This window comes from Pseudophryne corroboree, chromosome 11, assembly GCF_028390025.1.
Source record: "Pseudophryne corroboree isolate aPseCor3 chromosome 11, aPseCor3.hap2, whole genome shotgun sequence".
Classification (NCBI taxonomy): Eukaryota; Metazoa; Chordata; class Amphibia; order Anura; family Myobatrachidae; genus Pseudophryne; species Pseudophryne corroboree.
In genome coordinates, this window is record NC_086454.1 from 185,309,451 (window position 1) to 185,334,211 (window position 24,761).

At 47.9% G+C, this 24,761-nt stretch overlaps 1 protein-coding gene across 3 annotated transcripts in view; it reads right to left on the reverse strand.

Annotated features, from left to right (window-relative positions):
• RCE1 (Ras converting CAAX endopeptidase 1) overlaps positions 1 to 20,580 on the reverse strand; it is an 86,888-nt gene extending 66,308 nt beyond the window's left edge. Inside the window, exons 1-2 of one of the 3 annotated variants that reach the window (XM_063945147.1) lie at positions 20,478 to 20,580; positions 18,502 to 18,604 (exon numbers count right to left, since the gene is read on the reverse strand). In XM_063945147.1, the coding sequence (XP_063801217.1) occupies positions 18,502 to 18,604; positions 20,478 to 20,482 (108 nt within the window). In that variant the 5' untranslated portion in view covers positions 20,483 to 20,580. The other 2 variants (XM_063945146.1, XM_063945148.1) reach the window with 2 other exon arrangements.
• Positions 20,581 to 24,761: the final 4,181 nt, after the last annotated feature.

A 24,761-nucleotide genomic window follows, 5' to 3' on the forward strand; every position in this document is an offset into this window, starting at 1 on the left:
CCCTCGGTGAGAAAGGCAAATTTTTGGGACATGGAGGTAAGCATCCCTGATGTCCCGGGACACCATATAGTCCCCTTCTTCCCGGTTCGCTATCACTGCTCTGAGTGACTCCATCTGGATTTGAACTTTTGTAAGTGTTCAAATATTTCAGATTTAGAATAGGTCTCACCTAGCCTTCTGGCTTCAGTACCACCATATAGTGTGGAATAATACCCCTTTCCTTGTTGTAGGAGGGGTACTTTGATTATCACCTGCTGGGAATACAGCTTGTGAATTGTTTTCAATACTGCCTCCCTGTCGGAGGGAGACATTGGTACAGCAGACTACAGGAACCTGCGAGGGGGAAACGTCTCGACATTCCAATCTGTACCCCTTGGATACTACTTGTAGGATCCAGGGGTCCTGTACGGTCCCAGCGTCATGCTGAGAACTTGGTAGAAGCGTTGGAGGGCTTCTGTTCCTGGGAATGGGCTGCCTGCTGCAGTCTTCTTCCCTTTCCTCTATCCCTGGGCAGATATGACTCTTATAGGGACGAAAGGACTGAGGCTGAAAAGACGGTGTCTTTTTCTGCAGAGATGTGACTTAGGGTAAAAAACTGTGGATTTTCCAGCAGTTGCCGTGACCACCAGGTCCCATGGACCGACCCCAAATAACTCCTCCCCTTTATACGGCAATACATCTTTGTGCCGTTTGGAATCTGCATCACCTGACCACTGTCGTGTCCATAAACATCTTCTTGCAGATATGGACATCGCATTTACTCTTGATGCCAGAGTGCAAATATCCCTCTGCGCATCTCGCATATATAGAAATGCATCCTTTAAATGCTCTATAGTCAATAAAATACTGTCCCTGTCAAGGGTATCAATATTTTTAGTCAGGGAATCCGACCAAGCCACCTCAGCTCTGCACATCCAGGCTGAGGCGATCGCTGGTCGCAGTTTAACACCAGCATGTGTGTGTATACTTTTTAGGATATTTTCCAGCCTCCTATCAGCTGGCTCCTTAAGTACGGCCCTATCTGTAGATGGTACCGCCACTTGTTCTGATAAGCATGTGAGCGCCTTATCCACCCTAAGGGGTGTTTCCCAACGCGCCCTAACTTCTGGCGGGAAAGGGTATACCGCCAATAATTTTCTATCGGGGGAAACCCACGCATCATCACACACTTCATTTAATTTATCTGATTCAGGAAAAACTACAGGTAGTTTTTTCACATCCCACATAATACCCTTTTTTGTGGTACTTGTAGTATCAGAAATATGTAACACCTCCTTCATTGCCCTTAACGTGTGGCCCTAAAGGAAAATACGTTTGTTTCTTCACCGTCGACACTGAAATCAGTGTCCGTGTCTGGGTCTGTGTCGACCGACTGAGGTAAATGGGCGTTTTACAGCCCCTGACAGTGTTTGAGACGCCTGGGCAGGTACTAATTTGTTCGCCGGCCGTCTCATGTCGTCAACCGGCTTGCAGCGTGTTGACATTATCACGTAATTCCATAAATAAGCCATCCATTCCGGTGTCGACTCCCTAGAGAGTGACATCACCATTACAGGCAATTTGCTCCGCCTCCTCACCAACATTTTCCTCATACATGTCGACACACACGTACCGACATACAGCACACACATAGGGAATGCTCTGATAGAGGACAGGACCCACTAGCCCTTTGGGGAGACAGAGGGAGAGTTTGCCAGCACACACCAAAACGCTATAATTATATAGGGACAACCTTTATATAAGTGTTCCTCCCTTATAGCATTTAATATATATTCATATCGCCAAATCAGTGCCCCCCCTCTCTGTTTTAACCCTGTTTCTGTAGTGCAGTGCAGGGGAGAGCATGGGAGCCTTCCCTCCAGCATTTCTGTGAGGGAAAATGGCGCTGTGTGCTGAGGAGAATAGGCCCCGCCCCCTTTTCGGCGGGCTTCTTCTCCGGAGTTTGTGATATCTGGCAGGGGTTAAATACATCCATATAGCCTCAAGGGCTATATGTGATGTATTTTTCGCCATACAGGTATTATACATTGCTGCCCAGGGCGCCCCCCCCCGCGCCCTGCACCCTCCGTGACCGCTGTGTGAAGTGTGCTGACAACAATGGCGCACAGCTGCAGTGCTGTGCGCTACCTGATGAAGACTGAAAGTCTTCTGCCGCCTGGTTCCGGACCTCTTCAATCTTCAGCATCTGCAAGGGGGGTCGGCGGCGCGGCTCCGGGACGAACCCCAGGGCGAGACCTGTGTTCCGACTCCCTCTGGAGCTAATGGTGTCCAGTAGCCTAAGAAGCCAATCCATCCTGCACGCAGGTGAGTTCACTTCTCTCCCCTAAGTCCCTCGATGCAGTGAGCCTGTTGCCAGCAGGACTCACTGAAAATAAAGAACCTAAAAACTTTTTCTAAGCAACTCTTTAAGAGAGCCACCTAGATTGCACCCTGCTCGGACGGGCACAAAAACCTAACTGAGGCTTGGAGGAGGGTCATAGGGGGAGGAGCCAGTACACACCATGTGATCCTAAAAGCTTGCTTTTGTGCCCTGTCTCCTGCGGAGCCGCTATCCCCCCCATGGTCCTGACGGAGTCCCCAGCATCCACTAGGACGTTAGAGAAATCTAGCTATCACCTGCCTAGTAAGTGGAATCTAGATGGGATTTTGTACCGGGGACACAATAACTTCATCAATTGTCTAAATCCCAATGCACTAATGGCGGAAAACGAGCGCACGTCTAACAGCGCACTGATTATTCTTAGAACTGATTATACTGATCACTGCTGATACTATGGAGAACTGACACTGAGCAGCGAGAACAGCACTGGACTATTGTACTGTAGTATACTGGTCCCCACAATGCAGCAAAGATATTGAGCACTGATCTGGAGAATAGAGCTGAGTCTGACACAGAGCTGCAAGATACAGCAATGGCCTACTGTACTGTACTACTATATATACTGGTGGTCACCAAAATGCTGCACTGTACTACTATGTAGTATATACTGGTCACACAACAATGCAGCAGATATTGAGCACTGATCAGGATACTGTCTAGAACGGAGTCTGACACGGAGCTGCAAGATACAGCAATGGCCTACTGTACTGTACTACTATAATATACTGGTGGTCACCACAATGCAGCACACTGAGCACAGATATTGAGCTTTTCAGGCAGAGAACGTAGCCACGTCCTCTCCGCTGCACGAGTGAAAATGGCAGCGACGCGCGGTTCTTTATATGGAATACGAATCTCGAGAGAGAATCCGACAGCGGGATGATGACATTCGGCCTCGTTCGGGTTAACCGAGCAAGGCGGGAAGATCCGAGGCTGCCTCGGACCCGTGTAAAACACGTTAAGTTAAGGGAGGTTCGGATCTCGACGAACCGAACCCGCTCATCTCTAGTTACAACCAGTGGTGGTTGCTCCACCAGGGCTGCAGGCAGACCAAAATTGTAGTCAGGCTGCCACCGATATCACTGCCGCTGATATTACCGATAATCCAGCAAAAAAGGGTAATACGGCACAGTGCCAGAACCAACCTTGACTGATTATCAGTGTTGTACCTGCACTAGCGTTAGGCTACATTTTTGGAAAAAATTGTGTTCCCCTCTACACAAGCCCCACAGGAGAACATACACATTCCTAACAGGTAGCACTCTAGCCCTTAAAGCTGTTAAATTAGCCTAGTTGAAGGCAAAAATAGCAAATTGTAACAGGGGTTTTCAGCGTATTTCTGTGCGTGCAAGCAGCAACCTATGGCGCATGCACCTATACCAAAAGTGAGGGGGGGGGGGACGACATAGTTCCCCATTGAGTATGTGTAGATCAGTCCGCCCTGCCACACGCTCCACTGCACACTCTGCAACAAGGTGAGGTGAAGGGGCTATAACTAGGGTTGGGGGTGTCATCTTTTGCCACTAAGGGGGCTATGCTGGATGGGTAGAGGGAGGAAGAAATATATTAATAATAAGAAATACATATATAGTGACATATGGGGGGGGGGGGCGCTATTTACAATGGGGGTGAAGATGGGTGTTTTGCCAGGAGATCTAATACCACCGAGGTAGTGGGGGGGATGGGGTTGATAAAGCAAGGGAATTTATGCCACTAGGGGGAATATTTCTGATGGGGGTTGGAAAGTAAAGTTTCATGGTGGCCTATGGACACAGGGGTGGGGTGCAGAACATTCACTAGGTATATTTTTCAAATACTTTTTACACTATTTTTTATTTTATTTTATTTCATATTCTGCACTATTTTGGGGGAAAAAATTGTGGCAGTTAAGTGGTTAAAAATGCAAACAAATACAGCCTGGCCTAATGTCACACGAGTGTGAGATTAGCATAAATTTCCAATAGCCAGTGAGAAAAAAAAAACAACAACACACAGGTACCTAATGCAATGCATTCACTTAAACAAATAATAATAAAATGTACAAAATAACATAATAAACACTTCAAACTGCCCTCCATTTCCTAAACACAGAATGTTGCAAGTGCTGGAAAAGCAATTTTTAAGTATCACACATTAACATGAAAGCTTTTATTGTCTGCATTAACCTACCTCTTACAATGAGGGGCTGATAAAGCAACAATACTGTAATTGCCAGTAAATTTTGTCTCTCTGATCTACAATTAAATAGCAGTTCAAGTTTAAAATACATAAAGGCAGATATTATACCTGCCAATCATAGGAGTGGTTGCTTCTAATATAGGGGGTAATTCCGACCTGTTCGCACGCAACAGTTCTTCGCTATGGTGCGAACAGGTCAGGACTGTGGCTGCGCGGCTCCTGCAATGCGCACGCGCGTCATCGCCGGGCAATGCCGCCGCCAGCGCAGAAAGTGATTGCAGCGGCGATCGCATGAAGACTGACAGGCAGGAGGCGTTCCGGGGCGTCAACTGACCATTTTCAAGGCGTGGTGAGGCGAACGCAGGTGGATCCAGGTGTTTGAAGAGCGGATGTCTGACGTCAATCCCGGGACCTTCGTCGATGGATCCGTCGCACAGGGTAAGTAGGTCTGACCCTGGTCTTGTTTTGCAGGAAACTTTTTTTTTTAGCATAGCAGAGCTGCACAAGCGATCGCAGCCCTGCTATGCTAAAATACACTCCCCCATAGGCGGTGTCAAGTTGATCGCACGAGCAGCAAAAAGTTGCTACGTGCGATCAACTCGGAATGACGGCCATAGGCTGACCATATTATCCCTTTAACCTGGGACACTCATGAATTACACAGATTCTGTGGCTGCTTAAAAGCAGGTGAAATGCAGGCTTGTAGTCAGCCAGCCACAGAACCTGTGTAATTCATGAGTGTCCCAGGTTAAAGGGATAATATGGTCAGCCTATCTAATACAATACTTCCCAAAATGCGATAATAGTCCATTTACACTGGTCAGTTATTAACCTCCATCAGATGTGACCGGTACCCGGATGACAGGTCGACAGTTAGTAGGTCAACATGGTCAAAAGGTCGACATGAGTTTTTGGGAATTTTGTTCATTTTTTCTACTTTTCAATACTTCACCATCCACGTGGACCACAACTGTGAACCTGTGCTGAATGCAGTGGGATACCTTGCCCGAATCATGGCCAGCAAAGCTGGCTACGCGAGGAGACGCTAATTGGGGGTTCATGTGCTGAAAGCTAAAATTTGACACAAAGAAAAAAAAAAAAAAACACACTCATGTCAACATTTTAATTGTGTCAAACTTTTTCACATATCGATCATTTGGTATCAAACTAATACCCCTTTCAAACAGACAAATATTTCCCAGGTTATTGCACATCAACCTGAGAATTTGCTCAGTGTGAAAGGGTCCTGAAAGAATATCCTGGGTCAAGCGTCCCAGCATTTCATCCCAGGTCTCGACCAGGGTTGAATCCGGAATCGACCCGGGATGCAGTGTAGTGTGAATGGGCCCTACCCGGTATTCAGTACACGGGACTGTTAAAAGGCATTGGAGCTTTCCTGAGCTCAGAAAAGATGTCATCATCCAGAGCCCGGTAAAACGGAGAAGCCCTAAAAGCGGAGGAGACAGGCAATACGGCGACCTGGACAGATCAAGAGATCAGAGAGCTGCTCAGCATAAGGGGGGGAGGAAATAGAGAGACAGATAACAGGCACAGTGAAGGATGCTATTGTTTATAAGAACATTGCAAAGCTGCTTGAAGCCAGAGGAATTATCCGTAAGACCAATACTCACTGGCCGATTCGGGAGAGATGTGTGCTGAGCGAACCGCTCAGCACACATCTCTCCCGCCGCTCAGCACAGCGCGATGTGTGCTGAGCGTGCGGGGGGAGACAGGGGGGCCGCTCATTTCACCCACCGGCAGGCCAAACTAGCACCAGCGATTGTGATGCGCAGGGCTGCGCATCGCTATTGCTGTAGGTGATACACACAGAGCAATCAGGCTTAAAATCTAAGCAACCTAGTCAGATTGCTTAGATTTTAAGCAGTGTGAGTACCCCCCTGTACACAACAGCAAGTTGGTAATAAAATGAAGACTCTGAAAAAGCAGTTCTTGAAGGTTCTATGTGAGCCAGAAAAATTTCCATTTCTAATAACATACATATGTATTTGCAGGGATTTCCCGGGATCAGTGTAAACGGGGCTCTCCGTGGTCGATCCCAGGTCTAAGTGCAGTGTGAAAGGGGTCATTCCCGGGTTGTGTCCCAGGATGCGTCCAGGAACACATTCCCGGGTGTGACCCAGTTCTGTCAGTCTGAAAGGGGTATTAGACACTGTCGACCTTTTGACTATCCATAATTTCCCCATTTTACAGATTCCTAGGTTGGGGGATCAGGGAAATCAAACATGTTGCAAATTCTCGATTTGCAGATACCAACCAAAAAAATAGGATTTTAATACCTACCCGTAAAAATCCTTTTCTCCTAGTCCGTAGAGGATGCTGGGGACTCCAAAAGGACCATGGGGTATAGACGGGATCCGCAGGAGCTTGGGCACACTAAAAAGACTTTGACTGGGTGTGAACTGGCGCCTCCCTCTATGCCCCTCCCCTAGACCTCAGTTATAGAACTGTGCCCAGGAGAGATAGACATTTCGAGGAAAGAATTTATTATTGAAACACGGTGAGTGTCATACCAGCTCACACCATGAACATACCGCAAAACGTAGCATTCAATAGAATACCAGCCAACGGTATGAAAAAATACACAGCCACATGCTGAGAGAATATGTAACACAACCTGTGTGTCAACACAACCAATAAGAAAACACCGCATGCCATGGCATGGCATGAACAACGTCAGCAACAGGCTGACAGAAAGAAACACCACCAGAGTGTAACCATAACCAATTACTGCAGACACAGTCCGCACTGGGACGGGCGCCCAGCATCCTCTACGGACTAGGAGAAAAGGATTTACCGGTAGGTATTAAAATCCTATTTTCACTTACGTCCTAGAGGATGCTGGGGACTCCAAAAAGACCATGGGGTCTATACCAAAGCGCCAGACCGGGCGGGAGAGTGCGGACGACTCTGCAGCACCGATTGAGCAAACACGAGGTCCCCATCAGCCAGGATATCAAACTTGTAGAGCTTAGCAAAAGTGTTTGAACCCGACCAAGTAGCCGCTCGGCAAAGGTGAACCGCCGAGACTCCTCGGATATCCGCCCAAGAAGAGTCCATCTTCCTAGTAGAATGGGTCTCCACCAACTATGGTAACGGCAATCCAGCCGTAGAACGAGCACGCCGAATCGTATCACAGATCCAGCGTGTAACAGACTGCCTACACGCAGGTACCCCAATCATGTTGAGAGCATACCGGACAAACAGAGCCTCTGTTTCCCCAATCTGAGCCAAATTGGCGACATAAATATTTAAAGCCCCAACTACATCGAGAGACTTTGAAGAAGCCAATGCTTAAGTAACCACAGGCATCACAATAGACTGGTTTCTGCGAAATACATAAACCACTTTCTCTATCGTCCTAGTGGATGCTGGGGTTCCTGAAAGGACCATGGGGAATAGCGGCTCCGCAGGAGACAGGGCACAAAAGTAAAGCTTTTCCGATCAGGTGGTGTGCACTGGCTCCTCCCCCTATGACCCTCCTCCAGACTCCAGTTAGATTTTTGTGCCCGGCCGAGAAGGGTGCAATTCTAGGTGGCTCTCCTAAAGAGCTGCTTAGAGAAAGTTTAGCTTAGGTTTTTTATTTTACAGTGAGTCCTGCTGGCAACAGGATCACTGCAACGAGGGACTGAGGGGAGAAGAAGTGAACTCACCTGCGTGCAGGATGGATTGGCTTCTTGGCTACTGGACATCAGCTCCAGAGGGACGATCACAGGTACAGCCTGGATGGTCACCGGAGCCGCGCCGCCGGCCCCCTTGCAGATGCTGAAGTTAGAAGAGGTCCAGAATCGGCGGCTGAAGACTCCGACAGTCTTCTAAAGGTAGCGCACAGCACTGCAGCTGTGCGCCATTTTCCTCTCAGCACACTTCACACGCTGTCACTGAGGGTGCAGGGCGCTGGGGGGGGGGCGCCCTGGGAGGCAAATGTAAACCTATATACTGGCTAAAAATACCTCACATATAGCCCCCAGAGGCTATATGGAGATATTTAACCCCTGCCAAACTTCACTAAAGAGCGGGAGACGAGCCCGCCGGAAAAGGGGCGGGGCCTATCTCCTCAGCACACAGCGCCATTTTTTCTCTCACAGAAAGGCTGGAGAGAAGGCTCCCAGGCTCTCCCCTGCACTGCACTACAGAAACAGGGTTTAAACAGAGAGGGGGGCACTAATTGGCGATATAAATATATATAAATATATATATATATATATATATATATATATATATATATATATATATATATATATATATATATATATATATATATATATATATATATATATATATATATATATATATATATATATATAGATGCTATTAGGGAGAAACACTTATATAAGGTTGTCCCTATGTAATTATAGCGTTTTTTGGTGTGTGCTGGCAAACTCTCCCTCTGTCTCTCCAAAGGGCTAGTGGGGTCCTGTCCTCTGTCAGAGCATTCCTGGTGTGTGTGCTGTGTGTCGGTACGTGTGTGTCGACATGTATGAGGACGATGTTGGAGGAGGCGGAGAAATTGCCTGTAATGGTGATGTCACTCTCTAGGGAGTCGACACCGGAATGGATGGCTTATTTAGGGAATTACGTGAAAATGTCAACACGCTGCAAGGTCGGTTGACGACATGAGACGGCCGACAAACAATTAGTACCGGTCCAGGCGTCTCAGAAACACCGTCAGGGGTTTTTAAAAAAAAAAAAAAAAACGCCCGTTTACCTCAGTCGGTCGACACAGACACAGACACGGACACTGAATCCAGTGTCGACGGTGAATAAACAAACGTATTCCTCATTAGGGCCACACGTTAAGGGCAATGAAGGAGGTGTTACATATTTCTGATACTACAAGTACCACAAAAAAGGGTATTATGTGGGAGTGAAAAAACTACCTGTAGTTTTTCCTGAATCAGATAAAATAAAATGAAGTGTGTGATGATGCGTGGGTTTACCCCGATAGCATATATTGGCGTTATACCCTTTCCCGCCAGAAGTTAGGGCGCGTTGGGAAACACCCCTTAGGGTGGATAAGGCGCTCACACGCTTATCAAGTGGCGTTACCGTCTCCAGATACGGCCGCCCTCAAGGAGCCAGCTGATAGGCAGCTGGAAAAATATCCTAAAAAGTATATACACACACATACGGTGGTTATACTGCGACCAGCGATCGCCATCAGCCTGGAGATGCAGTGCTGGGTTGGCTTGGTCGAATTCCCTGACTAAAAATATTTTATTGATATAGAGCATTTAATAGGATGCATTCTATATATATGTATGCGAGATGCACAGAGGGATATTTGCACTCTGGCATCAAGATAAGTGCGTTGTCCATATCTCCCAGAAGATGTCATGGACACGACAGTGGTCAGGTGATACAGATCCCATACGGCACATGGAAGTATTGCCGTATAAAGGGAAGGAGTTATTTGGGGTCGGTCCATCGGACCTGGGGGCCACGGCTACAGCTGGGAAATCCAACCTTTTTACCCCAAGTTACATCTCAGCAGAAAAAGACACTGTCTTTTCAGCCTCAATCCTTCCGTTTCCCATGTGGGCAAGCGGGCAAAAGGCCAGTCATATCTGCCCAGACATAGAGGAAAGGGAAGTAGACTGCAGCAGGCAGCCCCTTCCCAGGAAAAGAAGCCCTCCACCGCGTCTGCCAAGTCCTCAGCGTGACGCTGGGGCCGTGCAAGCGGACTCAGGTGAGGTGGGGGGTTAGTCTCAAGAGTCTCAGCGCGCAGTGGGATCACTCGCAAGTTGACCCCTAGATCGTACAAGTATTATCCCAGGGGTACAGATTGGAGAGTCGAGACATTTTTTCCTCGCAGGTTCCTGAAGCCTGCTTTACCAACGGCTCCCTCCGACAGGGAGGCAGTATTGGGAAAAAATTCACAAGCTGTATTTCCAGCAGGTAATAATCAAAGTACCCCTCCTACAACAAGGAAAAGGGTATTAGTCTTCCACACTATATTGTGGTACTGAAGCCAGACGGCTTGGTGAGACATAGTCTAAATCTGAAATCTTTGAACACTTACATAAAAAGGTTCAAATCAAGATGGAGTCACTCAGAGCAGTGATAGAGAACCGGAAAAAAGGGGACTATATGGTGTCCCTGGACATCAAGGATTACCTCCATGTCCAAATTTGCCCTTCTCAACAAGGGTACCTCTGGTTCGTGATACAGAACTGTCAATATCAGTTTCAGACGCTGCCGTTGAATTATCCACGGCACCCCGGGCCTTTACCAAGGTAATGGCCGAAAAGATGATTCTTAAAAGAAGAAAGGCATCTTAATTATCCCTTACTTGGACGATATCCTGAAAGGGGCAAGTTTCCAGAGAACAGTTGGAGGTCGGAAAAGAACTATCTAAAGTAGTTCTACGACAACACGAGTGGATTCTAAATATTCCAAAAATCGCAGCTGTTTTCCGATGATACGTCTGCTGTTCCTAGGAATGATTCTGGGCATAGTCCAGAAAGAGGTATTTCTCCTGGAGGGGAAAGCCAGGGAGTTATCCGACCTAGTCAGAAACCTCCTAAAACCAGGCCAAGTATCAGTGCATCAATGCACAGGAGTCCTGGGAAAAATGGTGGCTTCTTACGAAGAGATTCCATTCGGCAGATCTCACGCAAAAACTTTTCAGGGGGATTTGCGGGACGAATGGTCCGGATCGCATCTTCAGATGCATCAGCGGATAACCCTGTCTCCAAGGACAAGGGTGTCTCTTCTGTGGGGGCTGCAGAGTGCTCATCTTCTAGAGGGCAGCACATTCAGCATTCAGGACTGTGTTCTGGTGACCACGGATGCCAGTCTGAGAGGCTGGGGAACAGTCACACAGGGAAGAAATTTCCAAGGAAGTGTGGTCAAGTCTGGAGATTTCTCTCCACATGAATATACTGGAGCTAAGGGCAATTTACGATGCTCTGAGCCTAGGAAGACCTCTGCTTCAAAGTCAACCGGTGCTGATCCAGTAGGACATCATCATGGCAGTCGCCCACGTAAACAGACGGGGCGGCACAAGAAGCAGGAGGGCAATGACAGCAAGGATTCTTCGCTGGGCGAAAAATCATGTGATAACACTGTCAGCAGTGTTCATTCCGGGAGTGGACAACTAGGAAGATTTCCTCAGCATGAATGAATTCCACCCGGAAAAGTGGGAACTTCATCTGGAAGTTTCCACATGTTTGTAAACCGTTGGGAAAGACCAAAGGTGGTTATGATGGCGTCCCACATGAAGCGCCAGGTCTAGAGACCCTCAGGCAATAGCTGGGACGCTCTGGTAACACCGTGGGTGTACCAGTCGGTGTATGTGTTCCCTCCTCTGCCTTTCATACCCAGTGTATGGAGAATGATAGGAAGGAGAGGAGTAAGAACTATACTCGTGGCTCCGGTTTGGCCAAGAAGAACTTGGTACCCGGAACTTCAAGAGATACTAGAAAGGATCTTGATTCAGCAAGAATCATGTCTGTTCCATGACTTACCGCAGCCGCGTTGACGGGTGAACGCCGGATCCTAAGGGAAAAAGGCATTCCGGAAGAGGTCATCCCTACCCTGGTCAGAGCCAGGAAGGAGGTGACCGCACAACATTATCACTGCTTAGGTGAAAATGTGTTCCATGGTGTGAGGCCAGGAAGGCTCCACGGAAGAATTTCAACTAGGTTAATTCCTACATTTCCTGCAAACAGGAGTGTATATGGGTCTCAAATTGGGGTCCATTAAGGTTCAAATTTCGACCGGTCGATTTTCTTCCAGAAAGAAATTGGCTTCAGTTCCTGAAGTCCAGAAGTTGTTAAGGGAGTACTGCATATACAACCCCCTTTTGATGTCTCCAGTGGCACTGGGCGATCTCAACGTAGTTTGGGATTCCTAAAATCACATTGGTTTAAACAACTCAAATCTGTGGATTTGATATATCTCACATGGAAAGCGACCATGCTGTTGGTCCTGGCCTCGGCCAGGCGAGTGTCAGAATTGGCGGCTTTATCTCACAAAGCCATATCTGATTGTCCATTCGGACAGAGCAAAGCTGTGGACTCGTCCCCAGTTTCTCCCTAAGGTGGTGTCAGCGTTTTACCTGAACCAGCTTATTGTGGTACCTGCGGCTACTAGGGACTTGGAGGACTCCAAGTTGCTGGATGTTGTCAGGGCCCTGAAAATATAGTTTCCAGGTCGGCTGGAGTCAGGAAATCTGACTTGCTGTTTATCCTGTATGCACCCAACAAGCTGGGTGCTCCTGCTTCTAAGCAGACTATTGCTCGTTGGATTTGTAGTACAATTCAGCTTGCACATTCTGTGGCAGGCTTGCCACAGCAAAAAATATGTAAATGCCCATTCCACAAGGAAGGTGGGCTCATCTTGGGCGGCTGCCCGAGGGGTCTCGGCATTACAACTCTGCCGAGCAGCTACGTGGTCGGGGGAGAACACGTTTGTAAAATTCTACAAATTTGATACCCTGGCAAAAAAGAGGACCTGGAGTTCTCTCATTCGGTGCTGCAGAGTCATCCGCACTCTCCCGCCCGTTTGGGAGCTTTGGTATAATCCCCATGGTCCTTTCAGGAACCCCAGCATCCACTAGGACGATAGAGAAAATAAGAATTTACTTACCGATAATTCTATTTCTCGGAGTCCGTAGTGGATGCTGGGCGCCCATCCCAAGTGCGGATTATTCTGCAATACTTGTACATAGTTATTGTTACAAAAATCGGGTTATTGTTGTAGGAAGCCGTCTTTCAGAGGCTCCTTTTGTTATCATACTGTTAACTGGGTTTAGATCACAAGTTGTACGGTGTGATTGGTGTGGCTGGTATGAGTCTTACCCGGGATTCAAAATTCCTCCCTTATTGTGTACGCTCGTCCGGGCACAGTACCTAACTGGAGTCTGGAGGAGGGTCATAGGGGGAGGAGCCAGTGCACACCACCTGATCGGAAAAGCTTTACTTTTGTGCCCTGTCTCCTGCGGAGCCGCTATTCCCCATGGTCCTTTCAGGAACCCCAGCATCCACTACGGACTCCGAGAAATAGAATTATCGGTAAGTAAATTCTTATTTTTTGGCAGAACTATTATCAGAGTTCTTAATTCCACTCTATACACATGGAAGATCCAACAGGGGCTCTTGTGAGACAAAGCCGCCACTTCCAACACCTGCCTTGTGGACGCCAAAGCCAATAACAAGACCACTCTTCAAGAGAGAAATTTTAAACACAACCTTTCATAAAAGTTCCAATCAGTGTGACACAAGAAACGCAACACCACGTCAAGTTCCCACGGTGCCAATGGTGCACAAATGAAGGTTGGATGTGCAGTACTCCTTTCATGAAAGCCTGAACTTCCGGAAAGGTGGCCAATTCTCTCTCTTTTTTTTTTTTTTTTTTTTTAAAGAAAATTTATAAGGCCAAAACTGCACTGAAATGGAGCCTAACTTTAGGCCTGCAGCCACACCTGCTTGCAAAGAGTGGAGCAGAATGACCCAGCTGAAAGACTTCTGTAGGAATCTTCTAGGATACATACCAAGACACACATTTACGCCAACTACAGTGGTAAAGATTTGCCGTTACTTCTTTTCTAGCCTGAAGAAGCGTGGAAATGACTTCACTGGGAATACCCTTTTGGGCTAGGATATGGCATTCAACCGCCACGCCGTCAAACGCAGCCTCGGTAAGTCTTGAGATACGCCCGGATCTTGCTGTAACAGTTCCTCACGTAGAGAAAGAGGCCAGTGATTTTCTATGCGTAATCATGAAAAACTGGATACCAAGCCCTCCTCGACTAAACCGGAACAATGAGGATCGCCTGAACCTTTTTTTTTTTTTTTTTCTTCTTACGTCTATCACCTTCAGACGAATGAAATCGGAGGGGACACACAGACCGACTGAAAAACACCCAAGGGGACACGAGGGCGTCCACTGGTATAGCTTGAGTGTCCCTTGACCTGGAACAATATCCCTGAGGCCTCTCGTTGAGGCGAGATGCCAACATGACCAATTGAGGCACTCCTCAAAGACTTGTCACTTCTGTGAAAACTTCTCGATGACGACTGTATTTCTCCCAGATGGAGATCGCGTCTGCAGAGGAAATCTATTTCTCCGTCGTTTACCTCCGGAACGAAGACTGCCAATATAGCGTTTACCAGTCTGTCCACCCAGCGGCAACCTTCTGCATCCTCTGCCATTGCCACTTTTCTCCTTGTTCCGCCCTAGCGGCATACTTACGTCACTGCTGTCAAGTCGTCCGACAGAACTAACAAGGGCAGATCACGAAAAATATGTTCGTCTAAAATAGCTCTTAATTCAAGAGAGCTTATTGCATAAAAGCTTCCCAGCTTGACCTTTCCCTCTGGAAATACTTCCCTTGCAAGGACTGTTCCCCAGCCTCGGAGATCTGCATGCATGGACACCAGGATCTAATCCTGGATTCCGAACCTTCGTCCCTCTAGAAGGTGAGAACCTAGCAGACACCACCGGAGCGATGTCCTGGCCATTAGGATCATATCCCGGTGCATGTGCAGGTGAGACCCGGACCACATTTCCAACTGGTCCCTTGAAAACCACTCTTGGCATTTGACCTGCTCACCGAAAAGGTCTCTTAGACCGCACCCATCTGCTTCATTAATGGAACCTATTGATGGATTGTTACTGCAAATCTGATCCGACTCTGGATCCTCAGGCCTCTTTCCACAAAAAAAAACACAGAACCTCAACCGTTCAGTATCTACTCTGATACCCACCTCCGACATCTGCGTCGTTGGGAACAACAGCCATTCCCTGTGTTGAACAGTCAGAGAGAAACAACGATTTGCACCACTTGTTTCTTGACCTTGCCTTAGTCAGGAGAGCGTCTCAGTACAGAATAACAATGGCTCTTACTATTGAAAGAAAACCATCATACCACCATCACTCTGGTGAAATGGCAAAGACAATCCTGGATATCCCCCCAGGTAATCTGAATGCGTAGAACAACGCATGTAAACCTCTTGGTTTTTTTGTTTGTTTTGTTTTTTTAACAGGGACAGCAGGACAATGCCCTGCACCTGACGCACCTCTGGTATGGCGTCGCGTACTACCTCCCCTTCCAGAGGGGAAACGGCAAGATCCATTAGAAAATCAGTGAGGGGAAACATCTGTAACTCCAGAATGTCCCCCTTTGGATTCTATAAGTAACTCACCGGTCCTAGTCTATTCCCGGACTAACTGAAAGTAGTAAACGAGTCCTCACCGGAGTGGGGTCCAGCCAGATAGACTCCGCGACATGTGGTGTATGTGGTAGAAACAGAAACGACATCCTCTTCTGCGAACCTAACCAGGCTGCAGAACTCCTACCTTTTCACCTTCCACAGTCTACACAGAAAAAGAAAAAAGAACTGTATCGAACCGGTTAAAACGACTGCATCCCACAAAAGAATGCGTCACCAACCGTTGTGAGGGAATCTAACTCACGAAGTCAGACTTACCAGCAGTATCCGCTGAGATTGACTAAACTGAGGCATCCCCCCAAACAGCGGTACACCGTCCCAGGGAAAAACTCGAGTATCTCTCGGAGTCAGCCTCAGCATTCCCCCGGCCACACCTCCTGTATACGTACAGCAGCCTGCCGCAATGTTATAGAGAAGAACCAACATAAGGAACATCCCCTCTCTCTTTAGGGTAATTCTATCGGATGTCTTACCGAATATAAACACTCCCTCATGTGCATGTAATGCAAATAAGCCCAAAGCATAGAAATAAAATATCACTTAGCTTTCCTGTATACGATCCTTTGAGACAGGGCCCCGTGTCGACCAGGAGTTGACTTACACAGTATTCTATCCGTGGCGGGAAATGAATAAACCTTCAGACTCCTTGAGAGGATGCGAGACACGGCCGACCTAGAGCTTTATCAACAGAGCGACCAGCACATGAGAAGGAATACTATTACTTCAGCATTCATTTTAAATCATAATATGAATATACATATTGTAATACATATACATTATATATATATATATATATATATATATATATATATATATATATATATATATATATATATATATATATATACACACACACACATACATACACACGTACATACATATACACACACACATAAGCGTATTGTCCGGAGCCTTCGGTTTCCTAGTGACATTAATGTGTTCTGAATGTGTATGACCATGTACTGAATGCCCCAGTTGTGGATCTACCAGGAAACATTATAGTCGACAGAAAAACCTAGTATTCGCCGACAGGAGGGATTAGTAACCAGGCAAAATAACATTCTTGCGACCCCAAGGGAAGTATACCTATATAATCCTAATATCACTCCCCCACAAATACTACTATGTCCGTGCTACAGGCTCATGGAACCGTAATAAATAAATAAATATATATATATATATATATATATATATATATATATATATATATATATATATATATATATATATATATATATATATATATATATATATACACACACATATATATATACACACATACATATATACACATACATATATACACATACATATATACACATATATATACACACACACACACACACACACACACAGGTATAAGTCAGTTACAGCATGTCAATTTACCCCCGGTAATTTCAGTTGGTGCCGACAGGGTCACCCACATACTACTGTGTCTCCCATATAGTATTTACTTTTTACAAGCATACCACTACCGACCTGTTGACTACTGTATCAAGTACCCACAGGCGTCGGCGATGCCAACAATGAACCCCATAGGTGTTTGTGACAGAACACTCACGCCTGTCGACACAAGTGAACTATAGTGGGTATATCTGACAGGGGGCACACAGAAAATACACACAACAATGATTACATGCTCATCTCTAAATCAAATAGTGTTATATATGCCCAACATAACACTAAAAGACTGTGCCCCCCCCACCTTTTTGTGCTGTACACATTTTTTGGCGGGGACAGTGAGAAAGTGGCGCTGAACCCTGTGTGTGAGGGCTAAGCCCCGCCCCCATCGGCACGCTTCAGCCCCGTTATCGTATACATGCAGGCAGGGGACCGTATATAGTGTATACACACTATATACCTCCTGAAACCCTATACATATTGCTGTCCAGGGCACCCCCCCTGCATCCAAGTAAAATTGTTGGTGTGTGGGAGCACTGGCACGCAGGGCGACCGCTGCTATGTACTGACGGGGGTATCGTACGCGGTGCCCGACTATGCTCTCTTGCCAGTTAAAGCAGACCTCAGTAACTGCTGCCCAGGGCGCTCCCCCCCAGCGCCCTGCACCCTGTGAGTGCCGTTGGTGTGTGGGAGCACGGAGCGCAGCGCTACCGCTGCACTTACCTCTGTTACTGAAATCTTCTGCCGACTGACGCCTTCTGTACTTCTCATACTCACCTGGCTTCTGGCTTCTGTGAGGGGGGTGACAGCGCGGCTCCGGGAACAAGCAGCTAGGCGAACCAAGTGATCGAACCCTCTGGAGCTAATGGTGTCCAGTAGCCTAAGAAGCAGAGCCCTTGAAATAAGAAGAAGTAGGTCTGACTTCTCTCTCCTCAGTCCCTCGATGCAGGGAGCCTGTAGCCAGCAGGTCTCCCTGAAAATAAAAAACCTAACAAAGTCTTTTCAGAGAAACTCAGTAGAGCTCCCCTAGTGTGTGTCCAGTCACTCCTGGGCACAAAGTCTAACTGAGGTCTAGGGGAGGGGCATAGTGGGAGGAGCCAGTTCACACTCAGTCAAAGTCTTTTTAGTGTGCCCAAGCTCCTGCTGATCCAGTCTATACCCCATGGTCCTTTTGGAGTCCCCAGCATCCTCTAGGACGTAAGAGAAATTATAGGAACCAAGTCAAGGATTTTTAACATGCTGTTTTTAAACAGATTCCCGGTTAGATGACCGATCATCGGTGTCCATCAATTGGCAGATCGGGTAATCAGGCTGTAGATGTATTAGTCTCACCTTGCTGGTACATACCTTAATGCCTGTGACTTCTTTCCATACCCATAGGAATAAAGGTGACAGTAAGGATACAACCAGTACACTGGTAAATCTTCTCTTGATGACTGCAGGGTGGTCCCTATATGAGAAAATGTAGCGATCACACACACATCTGACACCAGTCACTAGACTGCTGCTGTGCAGGCACGGTCACATGCACTATGCACTATGAAGTATATGTTCAATCCATGGGGTACACTAACCTTTTACTATATTACATATGTTGTGCTATACAGGTTGAGTATCCCATATCCAAATATCCGAAATACGGACTTTTTGAGTGAGAGTAAGATAGTGAAACTTTTGTTTTTTGATGGCTCAATGTACACAAACTTTGTTTAATACACACAGTTATTAAAAATATTGTATTAAATGACCTTCAGGCTGTGTGTATAAGGTGTATAGGAAACATAAATGAATTGTGTGAATGTAGACACACTTTGTTTAATGCACAAAGTTCTAAAAAATATTGGCTAAAATTACCTTCAGGCTGTGTGTATAAGGTGTATATAAAACATAAATACATTCTGTGCTTAGATTTAGGTCCATTCACCATGATATTTCATTATGGTATGCAATTATTCCAAAATACGGAAAAATCCGATATCCAAATACCTCTGGTCCCAAGCATTTTGGATAAGGGATACTCAACCTGTATTGAGTTTACTTAGGTTAGTATACCCCATGTTCTGGACTTTTACCACACTACGGCGCTGCATACCCACATGCACTACACGGGAGGCGGTCGTTAGGTCGACATACATTGTGTCAACATGGTCATTAGGTCAACATGTACTAGGTCAACATGCAAAAAGGTTGACATGAGTTTTTCATAATATTTTTTCACCTTTTTCATATTTAACAATCCACATGGACTAAAATTGGGAACGGTAACCTGTGCCAGGCACAGCGGTAGCGGAGCGAGGAACCTTGGCCGAAGCTATCTCGCCATGCGAGGGGAAACGATGCACTAATTGGGGTTCCCAGTCACCAAAAACAGTATAAAAAAAAAAACTCATGTCAACCTTTTTCCATGTCAACCTAATCACCATGTCGACCTTCAGTGGTCAATCCAATGCTTGTCGACCCAATGAACCACAACTGCACTACACATGCATAGCCACGTGCATCGTGGCGCTACGCACAAAGACGTATGCACTACACACACACAACCTGTATGAACTACAGCGCTGAGCAACACACTGACCTATGGCGCTGTGCTCGCACAGCTGCGTGCGCTGAGGAACTACACATGCACAGCCCCATGCACTGCAGTGCTGTGAACACACAGCTACATGTAACGTTGCCAAACAGCTTCACTGACAGTAGGGTCTATTGCAGTGGTTCTCAAACTCGGTCCTCAGGACCCCACACAGTGCATGTTTTGCAGGTAACCCAGCAGGTGCACAGGTGTATTAATTACTCACTGACATTTTTTTATGGTCCACAGGTGGAGCTAATTATTTCACTTGCGATTCTGTGAGACCTGAAAAACATGCACTGTGTGGGGTCCTGAGGACCGAGTTTGAGAACCTGTGGTCTATTGGATACAGATAAAGTGGATGGTGGTAAAGTAGTACAAGCCAATCAGCTTCAAACTGTCAAAAACACAGTCTGTGACATTGCAGTTAGAAGCGGATTGGCTGGTACTTTACTACCAATCAAGGCTTAGTTAGTAAACAGACCCCATTATCAATCATTGAAACTCAGAGTCCACTTCCCCGCATCCTCCATCAGAAGCTGGCCACCTCTCACTGTTAACTATTCCCACCACGCTGCACCCCGGCATCTGTACCTGGACAGCCCGCTCTTCCACACATACAGGCTGCCCACGTAGGAGCACGCCAGTGACAGGCAACAGAGTACAGACACAGCGCAGATCCCAGATCCGGGCGCCTCTTCCAGAGCCTCAGACATGGCTGTAGAGGCGTCATCAGACCATGTGATCTTACCTCATCAGACCACGTGATCATACCATGTGATCGCAATTAAACTCTTTGCGGCGGGGCAGCAGTTTGCCGGGTCGGGACTCCTCAGTCCTCCGGCTGTAGCGCGGAAGTACATTACGTCCCCGGGTGTACGTATTGGAAAACATTAAGATAAGAGGCCTGTGTGACAGGATGGGCAGATGCTGAGGCGTTTGGAATGCACATGTTGTGGGGCAGCAGGCCAAAACTGTAGGCAATTGGGCCATGTGGGGCTACAGACTGCTGGGGGAGTGAACAGGGCAGGCAAACACTGGGGGCAGTTGATGTACACAAATGGCCATGTGTAGCAAGCACACAAGCTGTGTGGGGGTTAGGGGGTGACGCTGGGGGCAAACGGGGTGTCATGTGAAGGGGAACTATCTCTCTCATACCTCCCAACATGGGGAATCGGTGAAAGCCGGACCGGACCAAATTCCGGAACGCCGGACCGGATCAGCTCCCTGCAGCGACCTCTGCCGCTGGGGAGCTGTGAATGCGCGTCCCCGTCCGGGGGGCGGGTCCGCGACGGGCTGTCAGCGGTGAGGGAGAACTCCCTGCCGGCTCCCGCACGAAGCTGCTGCTGCCCCCGCACGAAGCTGCTGCTGCCCCCGCACTGCTAGGAGGCTGTCAGCCCAGCACAGTGTCGCTGGCTGACAGCCTCCTACCTACCCCGCTGATACTACTACACTTGGGGAGGGGGGTGAACGGAGAAAGCTGCTGGAGCTGCAGCGCATCTATTTCAGCATACGGAGGGGGATTTTTTTTTAGTGCGGTATAAATATATATCAAATATTAATAATAAATGACCCTTTGCCCATTGTTTTTGTTGGGAGGGTAGGGGGTGTGACCATGCCGCCTTTAATAAAAAAAATATAATTAAAACTAATTTCTCTTACGTCCTAGAGGATGCTGGGGACTCCGTAAGGACCATGGGGTATAGACGGGCTCCGCAGGAGACATGGGCACTCTAAAGACTTTGGATGGGTGTGCACTGGCTCCTCCCTCTATGCCCCTCCTCCAGACCTCAGTTAGATCCTGTGCCCAGAGGAGACTGGATGCACTGCAGGGAAGCTCTACTGAGTTTCCCTGAAAAAAGACTTTTGTTAGGTTTTTTTAATTTCAGGGAGCACTGCTGGCAACAGGCTCCCTGCACCGTGGGACTGAGGGGAGAGAAGCAGACCTACTTAAATGATAGGCCCTGCTTCTTAGGCTACTGGACACCATTAGCTCCAGAGGGTCGGAACACAGGTCTCACCCTCGTTGTTTGTCCCGGAGCCGCGCCGCCGTCCTCCTCACAGAGCCGGAAGATAGAAGCCGGGTGAGTATAAGAAGAAAGAAGACTTCAAAGGCGGCAGAAGACTTCTGATCTTCACTGAGGTACCGCGCAGCGGTAACGCTACGCGCCATTGCTCCCACATTCACACACACTGACAGCACTGTATGGGTGCAGGGCGCAGGGGGGGGCGCCCTGGGCAGCAATTATAAACTTCTAGGGACACTTGCATAGATATATATATACTGCGGAGGCAGTATATTACAGAAACCCCCGCCAGTATAAAGATTTGAGCGGGACCGAAGCCCGCCATTGAGGGGGCGGAGCTTGATCCTACTGCACTAACCAGCGCCATTTTCTCCACAGCACGCTGCAGAGAAGCTGGCTCCCCGGACTCTCCCCTGCTGAACACAAGTACTGAGGGCACAAAGAGGGGGGGGGGCACATTTATTTGGCGCAGTGAGTGTATTATTATATATATATATATATATATATAAAAGCGCTGTACTGACTGGGATTGTATTCCAGTGTCCGGTGGCGCTGGGTGTGTGCTGGCATACTCTCTCTCTGTCTCTCCAAAGGGCCTCATTGGGGGACTGTCTCTATATAGATATATATCCCTGAGTATGTGGGGGTGTCAGTACGTATGTGTCGGCATGTCTGAAGCGGAAGGCTCATCTAAGGAGGAGGTAGAGCAGATGATTGTGGTGTCTCCGTCGGCGACGCCGACACCTGATTGGATGGATATGTGGAATGTTTTAAATGCAAATGTGTCTTTATTACATAAGAGATTGGACAAAGCAGAGTCCAGGGAAGAAACAGGAAGTCAATCCATGGCTTTGGCTGTGTCACAGGGCCCTTCAGGGTCTCAGAAACGTCCCCTGTCCCACGTAGCAGACACTGATACCGACACGGATTCTGACTCCAGTGTCGACTACGATGATGCGAGGTTACACCCAAGGGTGGCCAAAAGTACTCATTATATGATTATTGCTATAAAAGATGTTTTGCATATCACAGATGACCCCTATGTCCCTGACACGAGGGTATGCATGTTTAAGGAAAAGAAACCTGAGGTAACCTTTCCCCGGGTGTAGTACGGGTGACCGGCGGTCTCCTGACCGCCGGTCACCTTACTGACGCCGGGATCCCGGCAGCATACCGACGCCGGGATCCCTGCGGGGAGGGGCGAGTGCAGCAAGCCCCTTGCGGGCTCGCTGCGCTCGCCACGCTGCGGGCTCGGTGGCGACCTGCGGTCGCCACGGGTTCTATTCCCACTCTATGGGTGTCGTGGACACCCACGAGTGGAAATAGTCCCTGTTGTTCGGCATGTCGACCATCGGGATAGTGAGCCGTCGGGCTCACGGAGGAGGTCATGTGACTGTCGGTCAGCCGACCGGCGGTCACATGACTGCCACCCCCTTTCCCCCATCTCATGAGCTTAACGCTTTATTTGAAAAGGCTTGGGAAACTCCAGACAAGAAACTGCAGATTCCCAAGAGAATTCTTATGGCATACCCTTTCCCCGCGCAGGACAGGTTACGGTGGGAATCCTCGCCCAGGGTGGACAAGGCTTTAACGCGCTTGTCCAAAAAGGTGGCGCTACCATCTCCGGACACGACAGCCCTCAAGGATCCTGCTGATCACAGACAGGAAACTACCTTAAAATCAATTTATACACATACGGGTGCCTTGCTCAAACCAGCAGTAGCGTCGGCATGGGTATGTAGCGCAGTAGCAGCATGGGCAGATAACTTGTCATCTGACATTGATACCCTAGATAGGGATAGCATTTTATTGACCTTGGGTCACATTAAAGACGCAGCCTTATATATGAGAGACGCTGCGAGAGACGTTGGGCTGTTAGGTTCAAGAGCCAACGCCATGGCTATTTCTGCTAGGCGAGCCCTGTGGACCCGCCAATGGACGGGTGATGCCGACTCAAAGAGACATATGGAAGTTTTACCTTACACGGGTGAGGTCTTATTTGGGGAGGGACTCGCGGACCTGGTTTCCACGGCTACCGCGGGTAAATCTTTTTTGCCTTATGTTCCCCCACAGCAAAAGAAAACACTACAATATCAGATGCAGTCCTTTCGGTCGCATAAGTCCAGAGGAGGTCGGGCTCTTCCTTCCTCGCCAGAGGTAAGGGTAGAGGGAAAAGAATGCCTGCTACGGCTAGTTCCCAGGAGCAGAAGTCCTCCCCGGCTTCTACTAAATCCACCGCATGACGCTGGAGCTCCACTGAGGGAGTCCGCGCCGGTGGGGGCACGTCTTCGACTCTTCAGCCAGGTCTGGGTTCTGTCAGACGTGGATCCTTGGGCGATGGAAATTATATCCCAAGGCTACAAACTGGAATTCGAAGAGGTGCCTCCTCGCCGATTTTTTTCAACTCGGCTTTACCAGTTTCTCCCCCAGAGAGGGAAATCGTTTTCGCTGCAATTCAAAAGCTGTATCAACAGCAAGTGATTATCAAGGTTCCCCTAGTCCAACAGAGGAAAGAGTACTGTTCAACCCTGTTTGTGGTCGCGAAACCGGATGGCTCGGTCAGACCCATTCTGAATCTAAAATCCCTAAACCTGTACTTAAAAAAGTTCAAATTCAAGATGGAATCGCTCCGGGCAGTTATCTCCAGCCTGGAGGGGGGGGGGGTTTATGGTGTCACTAGACATAAAGGATGCATACCTTCTTGTCCCTATATATCCTCCTCATCAGGCGTACCTGAGATTCGCTGTACAGGACTGTCATTACCAGTTTCAGACGTTGCCGTTTGGGCTTTCCACGGCCCCGAGGATTTTCACCAAGGTAATGGCGGAAATGATGGTGCTCCTGCGCAGGCAGGAAGTAACAATTATCCCGTACTTGGACGATCTCCTGATAAAAGCGAGATCGAGAGATCGATTGCTGAAAAGCGTGTCGCTCTCCTTGAGAGTGCTGCAGCAGCACGGCTGGATTCTAAATCTACCAAAGTCACAGTTGATTCTAACGACTCGGCT